The sequence below is a fragment of the Chlamydotis macqueenii genome, chromosome 20 (genome assembly GCF_036417535.1).
Source record: "Chlamydotis macqueenii isolate bChlMac1 chromosome 20, bChlMac1.mat, whole genome shotgun sequence".
Classification (NCBI taxonomy): Eukaryota; Metazoa; Chordata; class Aves; order Otidiformes; family Otididae; genus Chlamydotis; species Chlamydotis macqueenii.
In genome coordinates this window covers 5,342,367-5,358,167 of record NC_141575.1, presented here as the reverse complement: position 1 = coordinate 5,358,167, position 15,801 = coordinate 5,342,367, and the positions used below count along the sequence as shown (strand labels likewise).

The 15,801-nt window shown below is 42.7% G+C and overlaps 1 protein-coding gene across 2 annotated transcripts in view; it reads right to left on the bottom strand.

Annotated features, from left to right (window-relative positions):
* Positions 1–5,464: 5,464 nt before the first annotated feature.
* MED27 (mediator complex subunit 27) overlaps positions 5,465–15,801 on the bottom strand; it is a 90,353-nt gene continuing 80,016 nt past the window's right edge. For both annotated transcript variants that reach the window (XM_086764096.1, XM_086764095.1), the window contains 2 exons: positions 8,508–8,585; positions 5,465–5,977 (listed from right to left, as the gene is read on the bottom strand). In XM_086764096.1, the coding sequence (XP_086620222.1) occupies positions 5,843–5,977; positions 8,508–8,585 (213 nt within the window). In that variant the 3' untranslated portion in view covers positions 5,465–5,842. The remainder of the gene's footprint in view (positions 5,978–8,507; positions 8,586–15,801) is intronic.

Below are 15,801 nucleotides of genomic sequence, written 5' to 3'. Positions count from 1 at the left end.
ATTTCAAATTAGCCTCCTTGTTAACATAAAAAGTAAGTAAAATGAGAAATGCTCAGCTGTCCCCGGGTTCTCACAATTCAACGTACAATAAAAGACCATTTACATTCCTGTGCCGTACTTGTTTTTTTCTTAATCCCCTTTCATTTTTACAACGCAAACTGGTAATCAGGTATTAGTGCCACTGTTGAGCTTTACAGAGGGCAAAATGCCAGATGATAAAAAAACCCTGGTTGTCGCAAAGGCGCACGCCCCTGACCTCCCCGAGGGGTCACCATTCTCCTTGTGCCAACAAGGAGCAGCACATCTGGAGATGTCTCCTGCTTTGATCACTTAGCTTTAAAAGGGAAGAAAAAAGACGACCTCAAAAATTCTAACAAGTTCATGACACATACACGTCTTTATAGGAATTAATTATCCAGTATTGAAATCAGAGCACTTATCTGATGTTGAAATGAGAGTTCCTCAAAGCAAGAGAGGTGACACCAACCCCAGCGACTCCAAGCTTTGCTTCAGGGATGCTGCTGCTCACAAACCAGCCGACTCCATCCGTGCTCCGGCTGCTTCCCACGAACAAACGACCACGGGCAACCAGCCGAGCTCGGATGCAGAGAGACCCAGCTGAAGCCAACGTTTCCCCCATTTACTCGCAGAAACATCTCCTCTTCTGAAGGACACCAGGTGAGTTTAGGAGCAAAGCCCTGCCTGACCACGGTGCGATCGTGACAAACCAGGGGAACCGGAGGCTTCGGCACAGGCTGTGATGTTCAAACCCGACGGAGGAGCCAGTTCCCACGCGGAGCTGGGGCAGGGAGTCCAGGACACGGGTTAAGGTGACGAAACCCGCACTGAGAGCCAGCTTTGAGGCTGATTGGCACCCTATCGCGTGCATTTGAACCAAATCCATAGCACAAATCTGCAATAAGGTCACAGGGGCAGAGGCGCAGGCAGCAATAGAAACATTTCGGGTTTGCAGGCAGCGGTGGGTAACAGCTACGGAATCAGACAACACAGCCTCCTGCTAAACCACCACGCCGTAAGCACCGTGAGCCGCGTCGCCTGCATCCAGGGGCTCAGCTCTTGGCCAGTATTGGTACAAAGCAGGGAGTAATCGATTCCCAGCTAAATACCAGTAGAAAGACTGGTCACAGGGCGGTTACAGGGGTATCAAGGTGCCTGGTCCTGGCACTGCCCTTACGCAAACCCTCCACCAGCACCGGCCCAGTTCCTTGGAAGGTTTTGCTCATCTTTGTAATTCACGGATCTGGAGACATCAGAGCAGGCAGGCGAGCCCACGCTCAGAATGAGGATCCTTGACACCTTCATCACTGGTGCTCTCACGGCTCAGTGCTACCCAAAGGAACAGCACCTGAGACAGGGCTGCAGCATCGCCGCACAACGCAGAGCTCTGCAGCTTCCAGTGAGAGACAAATATCCTGACATTTAAGCTGCATTTTTACCTTGAAAAGCAATTTGCAAATCTACAGAGCGATTCCGACAAGCCTCACTGAAACCACATGCACCGAGTTTGTGAGAAAGATGCTTTTACCCACCTGCCAGCCCTGGGACCAGGTCAGATGAAACTCCTTTCACTTCATCATCATCATGGCTTAAAATTGTTCTTCAAGACAAACCAGGTCCCAGGTATACTTGAAGGAACTCTTAGATTTTCAGAGCACGCAGGCAGCGGTATACCTGAAACCTGATGAGCCTTCGGTGGGTTTGGCTGAGAACGTAATTTGTGGTCCAAGAACTTGCAGAAGCACAGCCTGGTACCCAGAGCCCAAGCGCTGCAGGTACGGCTAGGCGTGACGTACTACTGTGCTGGGCATCCCCTCTTCCCAGTAAAATTTATAATAAGGCTGTTGGCAGAGACCAAAGAGAAACGGCAATCACCTCAAGTCTCCTCTAAACCCTTCTCCTAAAGCTTGGGCAGGAACAATTCTGGCTTTGAAGCAGGGGACTGTACCCAGCACTTCCCGCTCTCTTTTCACTTTTTCTGGGTTAATATTTTCATGTGGATCGCTCTCGGTGGTGCATGGCTCCCCATTAACCTAGGGACTAATTCAAAAAATGTATTTGTTTTCCAACTAGACATTAAAAACTTCATAAGAACATAACAAATACACAAGAAAGGGAAGAGAACTAAAAGGCTTTGGTTAGAAAATTAAAGTTGTTTGCCATGGCTTGATGGCTTAATCAGTCGATCGATATTGTTCACAGGGCAGGCAGTGAGGGAGCCATGAGCTGTGATGAAAAATGCATGAGGGGACAAGGGAGACCTGGGAGTAGAAAATTAAAAAGTCAGCCTGTTACATTTGTCCAATATTGGCAAAGAAATTAAAGTGGCTTGGGGAGGGGTGCTGGGAGGGAAGATGGGAGCCAGCTGCAGTAGGCACTGCGTATCTGCTGCGGGGTCCCTTCGTGAGAGCAACTTTCACATTAATTAAGTTGCTTTCTTAGCAAAAAGATGGATTTTGTAACCTTTAGCACTTGCAAGTGCCACAAGCACAGTAGGTGGGGTTTGCACCTGGGAAAAGAAAATGGGATTTCTTCACATCAGGGATGCAGTAGAAGACTGCGCGTTCTGATTAGGGCGAGACCAGGATGATGCCAACCCAGGCGAGGCAACGCGCTCCTCCTGCAGAATTGGGTGAGGTTTATACGTGAACAGCAATGCTGGAACGATGCAGCTCTAAAACACACATGACACTGCTGTTTCTACACGTAGATCAGTTTCTTTACTCACTCTCCCTGTTAAATTTGGCTGCTACTGATTCTGCAGTGGCCCCTGCCTTGCAGCAGTATCAGGAGCAGTGCGGTTCTAGAAGATGCTCTAGGAGACGTGAGAGCCAGCCACCCTTCAGCGATTATGGTCTTTGCTGTTTGCCTTAAAGGTCTGAGCTGTTTTAAAAGCTGCAGCAAACTCCAATGATTAAAAAAAAACAAGGTCGCTCATCCTGAAATTAAACTGCTTTTTGTCACCCATCCCTTTTAATTACAGGAGAAAAATTATCATGTCCACTACCCATGCTGTAAAGCTGAGGAAGAACACCAAAATGCTGCATTGCAAGAATGGCTTTTCAGCTAGAATTTCCCAGTTTCTATTCCTCATATTCCAAATTCAGAGCGAGCTTCTGCTTGCCTTGGAAATCCACATCCCAGCGAGAATCAGGCCCTGGCCACCCAGCATCAGACTTCCAGGACAATACGCAGAGGTAACCGCATGCTGCATCCGAACTGCTGAAATTCATAAGCTTTAGAAGAATTTTGACAGTTGAATTCCATTCTCCAAAATGGAAATATCCCACCCTGGAGCACTTAAAGGCTTGCAGGGACAGAAACCACTGTTTTTCCCAGGGCCTCTCCAAGGGGAGCAGATTCCCTCCCAGCGCAGTTTTCTGGGGGAAGAAACGTGACAAACAGGTTTGCGTTGCGTTTCTGTAAGACAATTATTTTTGTACTACGGTACCTACAGTGAATTTTATGACTCCCCATCACGCTCGCCAATTACAGGTTTAAAATTTCAGGCTCAATTAACACAGAGACTGGCTGATGCTGTTTTCTGCAACTAATTATCTCCAAGTGCCAAGACACGATTCCACGTATAATACTCGTGTGAACTTTGGGATTTGCTTTCCACACCATTATTTAAGTATAAACAGAACGGAGCAGGCAGCAGCGCCTAAAGCAGGTTGGACACCATATTCTGACCTTTTTACTGACAAAAAACCTGCTTACACTACCAGAAAGCCAGGCCTTCTAATTAGTACAGTAACAGGATGGATAGCAAGGCTGCTAATTTACAAGGGTTCTCTCATCCAAGATGCACACATTGTCCTGTCTTGGGTGGGCTTTGTACCGAGGAGTCTGCTTGGGTCAAATTATAGAATGACAAGTTTTCATACGGTAATTCAACCGCAGCTGGATTTGAAATGGCCATTACCCCACTGCTATGGACATGGTCCTGTTTGGTGATTGAAAAGAGAAAAAATAAAGAAAAAAAGAAAGAAGTTGACAAAAAAAAAAAATCTCACTTACCAGCATCCTCAAACAAATAAAACAAATATATGCTTATTCTTCACACAGAATGCTGTGCCTCCAAAGGAAGGCATAAATATGTATTTTAGGTTTCTCTTCTAGACGAGCCAGTCTTGCACAATCTCTACACCTAGAAAGCTGGAATTCCCACATCACACACGCTGCACTCACAGGAAGGAGCTCCTGTCTTTGGGAGCTCAGGCTTTTATGCTACCAGCAAACAGTTAATTTGGTACCATGCCAGTACAGGGCAATGCTCAAGTTTCTTCATTTTCCAGTTTCTACAGCTATGAAATGGACTGTTTCATAAATGTTGTAGGTTCAAATGAAATTAAACAAGTGCTTTAGAAAACTCTCAACACCTTATTTCAATCAGCAGGAAAAAAAAAAAAAAGTCCCTCCCCTCCCTGCCCCGTTTTTCTGTCTCCCCACCCCCTTCGTTTTATTAAATGTGATTAACGTCACTCGACACTCCTTGCTGAGAAACAAACCCAACCTTGCCACCACCAAAGCCTTTGAGAGAGGAGTCTTCGTTCTGCAGCAGCAGCTTTTCACACAGGCAGAAGGAACCTCAAAAAGTGGTTTGCAGCACTATACTGTAACGTCAATTTATTTGAAAATTGAGTGAGTGACAAAGCTTCTCCAGATCTTCGCTGACCAGCTCCCAAAAGCAAGCTTCTTAGGGAAGCCTTTGTGGTTGTAAAGGAAACGAGGAGCTGGATGACAGCTCAATTAATCAAACTGGCTATCAGGAGATGGCAGATGAAATGTACAGTCCTCAAGAAAATACCTGAAATGACACTTAACTTAACCACGGGCCGTCAACATTCAGCTGGGACAGGACCAGGGACCCTCCTGGTTTTTTGGTGAAGGAAAAATGGTTGAGGCTCACAGGAGCTGAACCCTCCCATCCATTCCAAGTGGAATGATTACTGGGAGGGATCTTACTCCTTAGTGGTGAATTTTACATGTGAATTTTACATCATTTAGGAAACTCGCTGTATGTGTCTGTGCTGCAGAAGCTGTGCTTAGGGCTGAATTATTTTACTACTTTCAGTTCTAAACCATGACGAATTATACACACTGGCACTGCTCATCACGTGTTGTCTAACCACTTAATACATGCAGATTTTGCTAATGTTTTTCGTTAAAATTCTAGTAAAGGGAAACATGTGTTTCCCCCCACCTTAGAAAGTACATTGCATCTTCCAAGCTGCCACATGCCTTTGAAATTCCATGTTTAATCAATGCCTTAATCTCTTCCAGAAAAAGACCAGCACTCAGATAAGCAGCCTTGCAACAACAGCCCCTCCATCATAACAGCATGCATGTTTAAATGTCTCCAGTTTTTGTAAAGAAAAGAGCAGCATTGAAAAATCCACACCAAAACCAAGGATTTATCAAATAATGAAATAAACAGCACAAATTCTGGAATACAAAATTTATTTCAAGCTTATAAAAAAAGTCTTCAACATTGCAAATTGCGTCACAAAACACAAACTGTACACAGGGATTTTCATTAAGGTTTAGAGTAACGATTACTGTCAGATCTCCCCAGACACATCGTTTCAGCTCAGAAGCATCAAGCGATCACATACAGCTCCTCACCATCTTCTTCAAATGATGATATTCTCACATGTGCCCTGCAGACTGATGGCTCTTAAATAGCCAAATGTATTAGTGCAACCTCCCTACTTGGTACAGGATGAAAGGTTCAGATATGGAACCACCTACTGAACCATCAGCTCTCTTCCGAGCCTGACAGATTGTTCGCTCCTCGCGTATCAACGGCTGGGCCGGGCTACTATTGCCTGCAAGTGTCATGAAAAGCTTCAAGTGTTCGGAAATCCCTCCACGTGGGTGGCAGGCCATCCTGCAGAAACTTTCCGCAGCGCTGGCACGGAGCCTGGAACAGCTTTATGTAACTTCTTAACCAGGTCTAGAAGGAAAATGGAGAGAAAATTAGGAAAACTGGATATGGACATTCCCCTTGGTCATCATTCTTGTCAAACAGCGATAGCAAGGACAGAGAATGTACTTTGGCGAGGCTCCAGCGAGGTGTACAGTGATTTTATAAACAGAAACATGCAGAAGATTACAAGGTCACTGTATAGCTGAATTCCCACTTTATTAATCATCTTTGGTTTTTTAGTCACTTAAGCAAATTTGTTAATAGAAATTCAGGCAGGAGGTATTTGCAGCTAGAGAATCATGATGGAAGGCAGATACTGTAACGTTCCTCATATTTTTACTGGAATATAATTGTTCTTGATGGGTACCTTCTTCAACCAAATATTGGTTTGTCTCTTCCTATGATCATTTATCACACCCCTGCTGCAACCGAACTGCAGCGGTCTGAAATCTTCACAGCTGAAGAAATAAGCACTCTGACAGCAAGCTAACTAACTTCCACTGTAATGTGATTTTACGATCAATACTCATTGGTCATAAAAATACCATACCATTTTAAATCTGATTACACTGATAAACATATATATTGAAAAGGCTAGCGCTGCGCAACACGGAGTTCAGGTGTTCCTAGGCAAAGTTCCTGCCTCTAAAGTGGATCGTTCCGATCGTCATACACAGCAATGGGCGTTACATAACTCAATTCCCACCTCAAGGAGATACACAACTGAAAAACACCTATACCAGCAGATTTATGCTGTGAAGGATGCACATGAATCTTGTCATTTAAAGTCCTATTGAATTACATCGATAAGAGAAAATTGTTCTCTGAAGAAGAGGTCATCTGAGTTTATTGAAACAAATCCTTCCATCTTCATCAGAGCCTTCTCTATAGCAACCGAACCTTTGGCCGTCAATAACTCTCCTCCAAAAGAAGTAGATCTTCTCCAGGTTTAGCACTAAATATGGGGACAAGGGCAACAGAACACTACAAGTAAATTGCTGTTATTTACTTCAGCTTGGATGGGCTTTGCTTGCACTACAGAGAAATCGAATTTTCTGAACCATAACATAAAAATAGGTAAATGAAGTTAAAATTGTGCACTTTGACATCTGTTGAAAGAAAAAAAAAAAAGTCATCTTAATTCCCACCAGAACGTTGGGGCTTCACTACACCCTGTCATGTGGATTGCACAACGGACATGTGAAAGGACCAACATATTGACATTTCTGGTGTACATCTGGTTTGGCTTTGTTAGAAGTTTTAGTAGTGTTTCATCAAATCAATAAGGCAGGTCCACGGCTTAAGCAAATGTGCTACCCTTCCTATTAAACATTAATTTTCAGAAACATGTTGAAACATGGATTTGACCAGTAAGAGCTGCTTTCACCTTTCCAAACCTATTATTTTAAGATGCACTCCAAGAGAAGAGAGCTTCACAAATCTCTCATCTTAATGGCCTTTTTATTAAACAAACAAACCAGCATAGCAGGTAAGGGAGCCTGGCTGTTCTGAAATGACACAGTGGAAATTAAAGATGTGAAAAAAACAATTCTACCATACACACTTAAAGGCTGTGAATGGTAAAAGAAGATGTTTGTTCTCAGAAGTCTCAGTTACATTGCTCGGGTAACATAATGGAAGTAAATGAAGGAAAAAGTCTGAAAAGCAGAGAACAGCTTTCCCAAAATCCTCCTCTGGGAGACTGCAGCAGAAAGAACAGCAAGAGCCTCCACTGCCAAAACTCATCTTGGTAGAAGGAATTCTGAATCATAAACCCTTTCTTTCACCCTCAGATTAACCAGGCTGCTTTATTTCACAAATAAAATTCTAGATACAAGCAGAATTAAAAGTGGTAACTTAAATCCGCAGATCAAGCTGGAGCAGTATTTGATTAATTTTGTTCTGTAAGAAAACAGCAGAATACCTCAGTAAGCATTTCCCTGACTCCCAAAGCCACCTGCTGTCGCACTCTGCAAGTACGTTCCATTTGTCAGGAACAAAGTTGGGGCCGAAACTGGATACAGCAAAATGGACTCTTCCCGCTCACATTACTCCCTCACATCACTCTGCAAATAACTCATGGCACTTCCCTCACAGGACAAGCTGCCAAGCAAGCTGCCTCAGGTGGAAGACGCTACCTAGGAGCTGCTTCTTAGTGGGGAGCTCCCAGGGGAGCAGATGTTCTGCACCCGGAACTCAATTCCTCGGCACAGTACGAACATGTGAAAGGGCCAGACATTACAGAAAGTTTGGTTGGGTTTTTCCTGCTGTCTTTAGAGATGATCCAGACTAGCAGTGCAAATAAGAATCATCAAGCTAATGCTGTGACCTGTGACAGAAGAAGCATCTACAGCTCAGGCTTCCAACACCAGTTATCCCAGGGTACGAGAACGAGCTCTTCATCCTCGCCCATGTACGAGATACAGACTTACAGTCAATCTCTACAGTCTGGCTTGTTTAAACAGGTGAAATTACAACTGCATCAGAACTGCCTTACGTCAATCACTGTACGCATGCTGAAGTCTATCTGGAAAAATGTATTTTCCAATGCGCTTACCATGAAAGATCTGACTACCACATCTGGCATTTGAGGCAGCTGGTAGTGCAACAGGGCAGTGGTCGCGTGGTCTGTCACCTGCGTCAGACAAAAGGAGAACATACAGTTATTCATTCTGTGTTTCAGACCAAGCAGTGTTAATCTGCAGGAAAACAGTATAAATTCCATGGGGAAGTAGCAAACCAAGGATTACATGACTGTGAAGACGTTCTCCGGGTAATTTTGAGTAGTTTTTGACAGCTACCTTCCATTCCTTCTGGCAACTAAGAATCAGATGATGCAATCATGATAAATAGTTCTGTATGCATACAGTAAAACCAAACACACCTTTGGAAGTTCACAAACATGATAAAAGCTAATGGTGTCGGTAGGAGAACCTAGACTGGTAGGTAAGGTGGGACAAGGGACAAGGAAGGTGTCCAGCTCTACGCTACATGGAACAATACCAAACTAACACGGTTCCGCTTTGCACTTCTGCTGGACCAACCCAGCTGTAAAAAGGAAAAAAAAATCTTCTATACCACATAAAATAAAAGCATCCATAGCAAATAATGTGTCTAAATTTCAAATGCCTACAACATAAGAGCAGAATCTACGTTTCTGTGACTGAAATCTCATGTATTCTGTAAAATCATAAACCAGCAAAGTCACTAAACAAATCCTGTCAGAGGAAATCACTTTCATTTTCTCTCTGTATGTTACCACTTTTTGCTGTGGTCATTATTTACAGAGAATATATTCCCTTAAGCTATGCTGATTTGCTCAAGAAAAGAAAAAAAAATATTGTTGATAATATTTTAATTTAATTAAATTAAATAGTTCTGGAGGACTAACACAAGAATTAGAGGCTAAGACTTCCAAAAAAACCAAAGGCTTTGGTTTTGGTCTGTTTTATTGGAAAAAAAATCCAAGAAATCCCAGCAAAAATAGGATAAAATACCCTGACTAGAAACTGCGTTTTGATGGAAAAAATCAGTACGCTCCTCTCCATTTTTTAATGGAAAAACTTAAAATATTTAACTCTTGTAGTCCTGTTCAGATTGCTTGCTTTAAAAAACAGGAATAGAGTTCTCAGTTTCATTTCCTCTGAAAGCAGGAATCAATTAATATAATTATCATTTATAAATACTTGCATTAGGAAAAGATTTCTTATAGAAAGCTTTTTAATTTCCCAGAGCCATAACAAGATCTTACATCTGGGAATTACAGCCAGACACAATACATATAAAATGTGTATTTATAATAACAAGAATAATTTTTTAAAATCAGGAAAACTAACTGGTTTGATTGATTTTTTTTTTTTTTTAAATCACCACCATTTAAAAATTATTCTGGAAGGGGGCAGTTTCTGAACAGCTATGACACAATTCACTAACAGTATGCTGCCTGTCAGCTTCTTAAATTATTAGCACAGTCAACAGCTTGCTGCTTCTCAGAAGTTCCAGGCTTAACGCAGATGTTACTGGCAAAATTCTTTGGGCTGGACTATTAAAGAACTCAGACAACACAACCACGAGAGCTCTTTCACATCTTGAACTTGTAAATCTATTAGCGGTCCTCATCAGTAATATCAAAGCATTCAACAAGCTATGTGATGGTCTGGTTCGTGATTAAATTCTGTTTTCTCGCTTTAACATGAGGAAGGAACGCTCTTCTCGGCGCTTGTCTATAGACTATGGGAAATCTGGAGTAAGATGAAGCGTGAACTGACATTACCGCTGCTATTCCCAGCTCACTCCGCTTGTTCCCCATTTGTAGTTGGCCTAATTCAGCACCGTGGATTGTGCCGAAGCGCTCAAACTTTCACTGCAGAAAGAGAGGCTCGTGCCTGAAGTTATTCAGGGAGGTGACTCTGTGGAAGATGTATGCCCGAATAAATCCATGTATAGGCAGGCTCCAATTCACATCACACAAACTTCCCCCGCAGAACCCCACATCAAACCAGTCTGTCCTACACTGAATCCAGTTTTCAGTTACACGACAATTTTAGAAACCGATTCTGCTCCCCGTCATTCGTGCACACGCCCAGCTCCAGAAGCAGCTCCATTCAGCGTGAAGACGGACGTGAGATTCTGACATTTGGAAGGGAAAACTTTTGGGACTGTGCACATTCTGGTGAAAATATTCAACAAAATGCATCTCAACCTGCTTAAGCCATTTATATGTTATCGTATTTTTAAAAATTAGAAATAATGTGATTAACAGTGCATTAATAGCACCACATAACTCAGTCATTTCTATTAAACATCTCGCGTAGCTTTTAGAAATGAGTAATCCAAGCCCTAGCAGCTATGAGAATGTTTTTCTTTTAAGATGGTGCTTTTATAGGACAGAACCAGACATGTCAAAGAACAGAAAGTTCTGAAGACATTTATGAGCAGCCGCTCTCCTTCTGCTGTATTTTTACTTCTAACAAACTGTATTTTTTTTTTTATTTCCTGAACAACAAAGTTGTTTTCTCTTGGCGCTGAAGAAAGTTGCTTAAAAAATACTGCTATTAACAAATTTCAATTGACTGGCCACTTTGGCAGAGTTGCACATATGCTGTTCCTATTGTAATGTAAAGCTAATGAGATTCCACAGGGAGATAAAAGCCGTCCCAGCATTGCTAGAACACTAATAATGTTTGCTGAACAAAAAGGAGGCGATTCCTACCATAAGCAAGCTGCTCCTAAAAAAAAGATCAAAGTGAGGAAGAGGAGTAGGGGAATGACCCCCCCACCCCCAACCCAGCAAAGAAAGAGAAAAGAGCTGGGGAAATGATAAATTGGCCAGTGCACGGGAACGGGGGAAGGATTAAATCCCCAAGATAACAGAGATGATGAGAGAAAGCGCAAACTGGCCAAGATTAAAAATAGGGGGGGAAAAAAAAAAAAAAAGAAAAAAAAAAAAAAAAAAAGAGGAGAGGGGAGGAAAGGAAAAGGAAAAAAGAAAAAAAAAGATCAATACCCAGCTTTACTAATGGCAACACGATTTCACACCAAAGCAAAGCAAAACAAACTGCATATGCGCCAGCTCACTTAAGGGACACACTTTTTCTTCCAGCCAAGCTGGAATAACAAACCAATTTATTTTGGGTGTACAGTGACATTTTAGATATTTCAAGGTTTCATTTTATTAACTTCACTTTTATTGCTCTAGCTTACCTGCTGCTTTCTAAGTTATCGGTCACTTTCTAATTTCTGTACCTCTTTTTATACGGGAACATATCCAAAAAAGCGCACATTGATTGGGACAGCTGTTGCTCTGGACCTTGATATAGATTTTCAAGAGATCTTGCAGAAAAGCTCGATATTTCACAATTCTTATATTGAAAAGCACTTGGAATTTTTGTCCAACAAAAAAGGCAAGACAAAGCAACCTTCTGAAGCACAGTTTTGCTAAATAAAATAACTATTGTTTAACTAAGCAGTTTGAGAGAGAGCAAAAGAGACTTCAGTTACACGGAAAACAAAAATTCTGGTAAAGAGACTCAATTTGAACAAAAAACCCTCCCTTCTTGTTAATAATTAATTACATCATCTGGGATTTTTTCTCCTTTGCACTTCCAAATTCCAGTTGACTATAACCACGTACTCCTTCAATGCCTCTCCGCTCCCTTGTGTATGGTATTGCATACGTCAGGAACACAAACCAGACCGATACCGGATTAAACCTCATCTTCCTTGTGACTTTGGGCAAACGAAATCCTACCAAGTTGTCACTGCTGGCAAACAACTGGGCCCCAGCAAGCGAGCAGGGCTGGCTGGGTACCGGCCCACTGCGAGGAACGACCTGCTGAGCCCACGCCGCTGCTCCGCTCTGTAGCAGAGTCGGGAGACGCGGAGCCCTGACTTTCCTCTCGCGGCCCACCACTCAGCTTGCCTGTTCGGTGAAATTATGCATAGCTCACGAGACCAACACCCAGTGATGAGTGGAAAACAGAATCCCTGCTATTTGTCTCAACTGAGCCAACATCAGCCATTTCTACAGCATTTCTTCACTCACTCAATAGCACTGCTCTGCTGAAATGTGCTTTCCAGAGGTGACATACCCAAAAATGGCATTAGTGGGCCTTGATGACACTTGTTAGTCATATAGCATTCCCAAAGCTGAAAATTCATTAAAAAAAAAAAAAAAAAAAAAAAAAGAAAAAGAAAAACCAACAAGAAACAACAACAAACCAACAAACGAACATTTCGCAACCCACGGGTTGAGAAAGCTGAACAAGTGCTTCCTGCGGTACAGCTGTGCTCCACCACAGACTTGGCGTGTTCCACAGATGTATGAAGCTACCCCTGGCATAAAAACTAAAACATAAAAATACAAACATCACACAACTAAATTGCAGAAGCTGTCTCTCTTACAGTATTTTATCTCACTGCCAGTAAATATGCTCTTCAAAAGCAGGTGCAAAACTTCCTTTAAGAGTCGTAACTTTCCTTGCCACTTACTTATTGGTTTATTCCCTCAAGTATGGCACTGACAACTCCATCCAATATAAAGGGATTCTCTAAATCCCCTGAAAGTTCTTTTTTTTTTTTCTTTTTTAAACCCTGCTAAGTTCATGGCCTTACAATAGCCTGTAGCAATGAGTTTTGGAGGATGATCACAGCACTAAAAGAAAAAAAAAAGAAAGAAAGCTATTTTATTACTGCTTAGACCTTTTACAGTGTGGAAAACTGCATGAGGGCCTTTGTTCGTTTCCAACGATTCCCCTTACTCAATTTCCTCTCCAGGAACACATCCGAGTCTCTCTGGAGGGAAGCCGGTGCACAGAACCCGGTACCCGAGAGGCGCTGGGAAGGATGATAGATGGTGCCTCTCTGGCAGGCACTGATGAACTCCACACAAATCCTTTGCACACCCCCTTCCCCACTCCCAATTCACGAAAGGGGTACCAGACTTCTGAAGCGTAGAATTTATCAGCTGTTTTCAGAGCTCAGTGTTTTAAGTTTTTCTTTCGCTTGTTCTGCGTATTTGGACTGGGTCACAGAGATTTTATTTACCGATCATGCACAGGAGCAAACGTGCAGGTGACCCTGGAACAGCCCATCTCCTCTCCTTGAACAGACATCATCAATAGCCCAATATCTGTCTCATGCATGCATTCATCCCGCATGTGATTTTACTCTAAGATTATTGGTAAGAATACATCTTCATACATTACAATACTTATGTGCCCTTGTAGTGGCGAGAACTGTGCTCCGAGCTCTATCCCTTTGGGATCACACAGCTCACAAACAGCCGGACGGGCACAAACAGCTTCTCCAAGCTGAGGTTAATGTGCGCCTCGGGAAGATGCGCATCAAGCCAAAACAAAAGCAGTTTGTGGCATGCTAAAACTGATGGACCATTAAGGTGAAAATAAAAATAGGGACGCTGAGATTAGAAAGAAATACACGGGTTTAAAGCCTATGCAGGCGACAAACAAACTGATCACAGTACACAGCTAAAACAGCTATGCTGCTCTTAACCAGGCAGCTTGATAAACGAAAATTAATGTTTGACACCATCTCCCATTCTGATCCACTCACAGCCGTTCCACTATTCTATATATTTGCCTCTTTTTTGAATGCAGAGTTATGAATATTGCACCATTCACTACAATATATATATATATATTCAATCCTCTGCGCAATGGGCTGGAATTACACAGCCCTCACGTACACTCTTCACACCACGATTTTAGCTCCAAAATGTTTCCTTATTTCCTGTTTTGTTCCTCCTCTTGCGCTGGCGGATTAAGAGATGCAAGGTGTTAAAAGAAGGAGGTTTCAGATCAAAACAGTTGCCGCTCCTGTGGAGTTTAAATGTCAGCCCAACACGGAAGGCTGAAAAACCTTTTCTTTGCTCCTTGTGCTTTTGCCCTTTCAGCCTTCCCTCTCTTATTTCCCAGCCCCATTCTCTGAATCTAACCCTGCTGGTGGATTCAATGCCTGTAAAGCTTCTTCACCCCAGGATGGGATTCAAGGAGTCTCCAGGGAACTCAGAAAACGACTGTACACTTTAACAGTAATGGGCCCTCCGGGAGCCGTCCCCGTCACATTATACACACTCGGGTATCCTGCCTAATAAGGAGGAGAGAGAAAAGGCTTGCTGACACAGCCAACGTTTGCAAACAAAAAGTCAGGACAAATTTAGCTTTGTTTGACAGGGGTGGATTGAAGATCAGAGGTCTCTGGTCCTTAACCTGGAAAGTCATGCTGCAACTCTGAGAATCTGACAGGCCTGCAGCTACCACAGGCAGGTATCTTGTGAGCTCCAGATGTTGTTATATTATCACTGAAGACAGAGTTGGAGAACTTGGCCCAGCTTTTAAAGAGGAACGGCCCTGCCCTTCAGAGGGATGACTGATTTCACAGCATTAAAGGCGGCAGAGCTGAAAGGGGACCGGCCTCCTCAGTGGGAGCAGCTGCTCATCCGGATTTTTCCTTCTCGGCACAGCACTTCCACATCGCGTTGCTGCTGACTGCCATGAGAAACACGTTTCAGGAACACTCAGATATGCTCTGACACATTTACTGATGATTTTTTAATGCCATGAAAACATTTGTTCTGAAGATCCTGCAGTACAGATCCTACACTAGTAACGGAGTGTAATAGTGTCTCTATTTTATCTATTTCCTTCATTTTGCTACTGCTAAATCACTATTCCTGGGTATTATAAATGGATACAAGTGCAGCTTCAGAGAAGAAAGAAAGCCAAACCAAGCACAGCACCACAGAGAGAAAACTTGCTACGCTGAATCACAGCATTTTTTATTATCCGTTTGAAAACTTGACTTAGGTCCTGGCCTTAACTTCTTTAACTATCAGCTCGATAGCACAGAATCTATTGATTAGAAAGCTCCATCACCTTGCATTTTTATCACGTTTTTCATGCAAGAATCTGAGAGCACTATGCAACCAATTCAGCAATAGCTCCTGTGAAGTCAGCAAGTATTACCCCAGGCTGAGGGACGCGGAAAACCGATCCAAAGAGAGGTTAAGTTGGCCAAGGTAACACAGTGACAGAGCTGGGAACAAAACGTATAAAACTGCAATAAAAACCAAAGACAGTTCCTCAACCAGTTACAGGCAACCCTTTCTCCTGCACGCTTTTCTTTGGTTTTTTTTTGGTTTTGTTTTTTTTTTTTTGTTTTTTGGTAAACATTAACGCATTTGGTACTATTTACAGAGAGGGAACTGGAGAACAGGAACTTAATTGTCAGGTCGCATCACGTTATTTTTGGGAATTAGGAATAGAATAAAGATTCTTATTCATTCACAAGGCAGCCACACAGGCAGCAGTAAGAGGGGCATTTCACGCTTT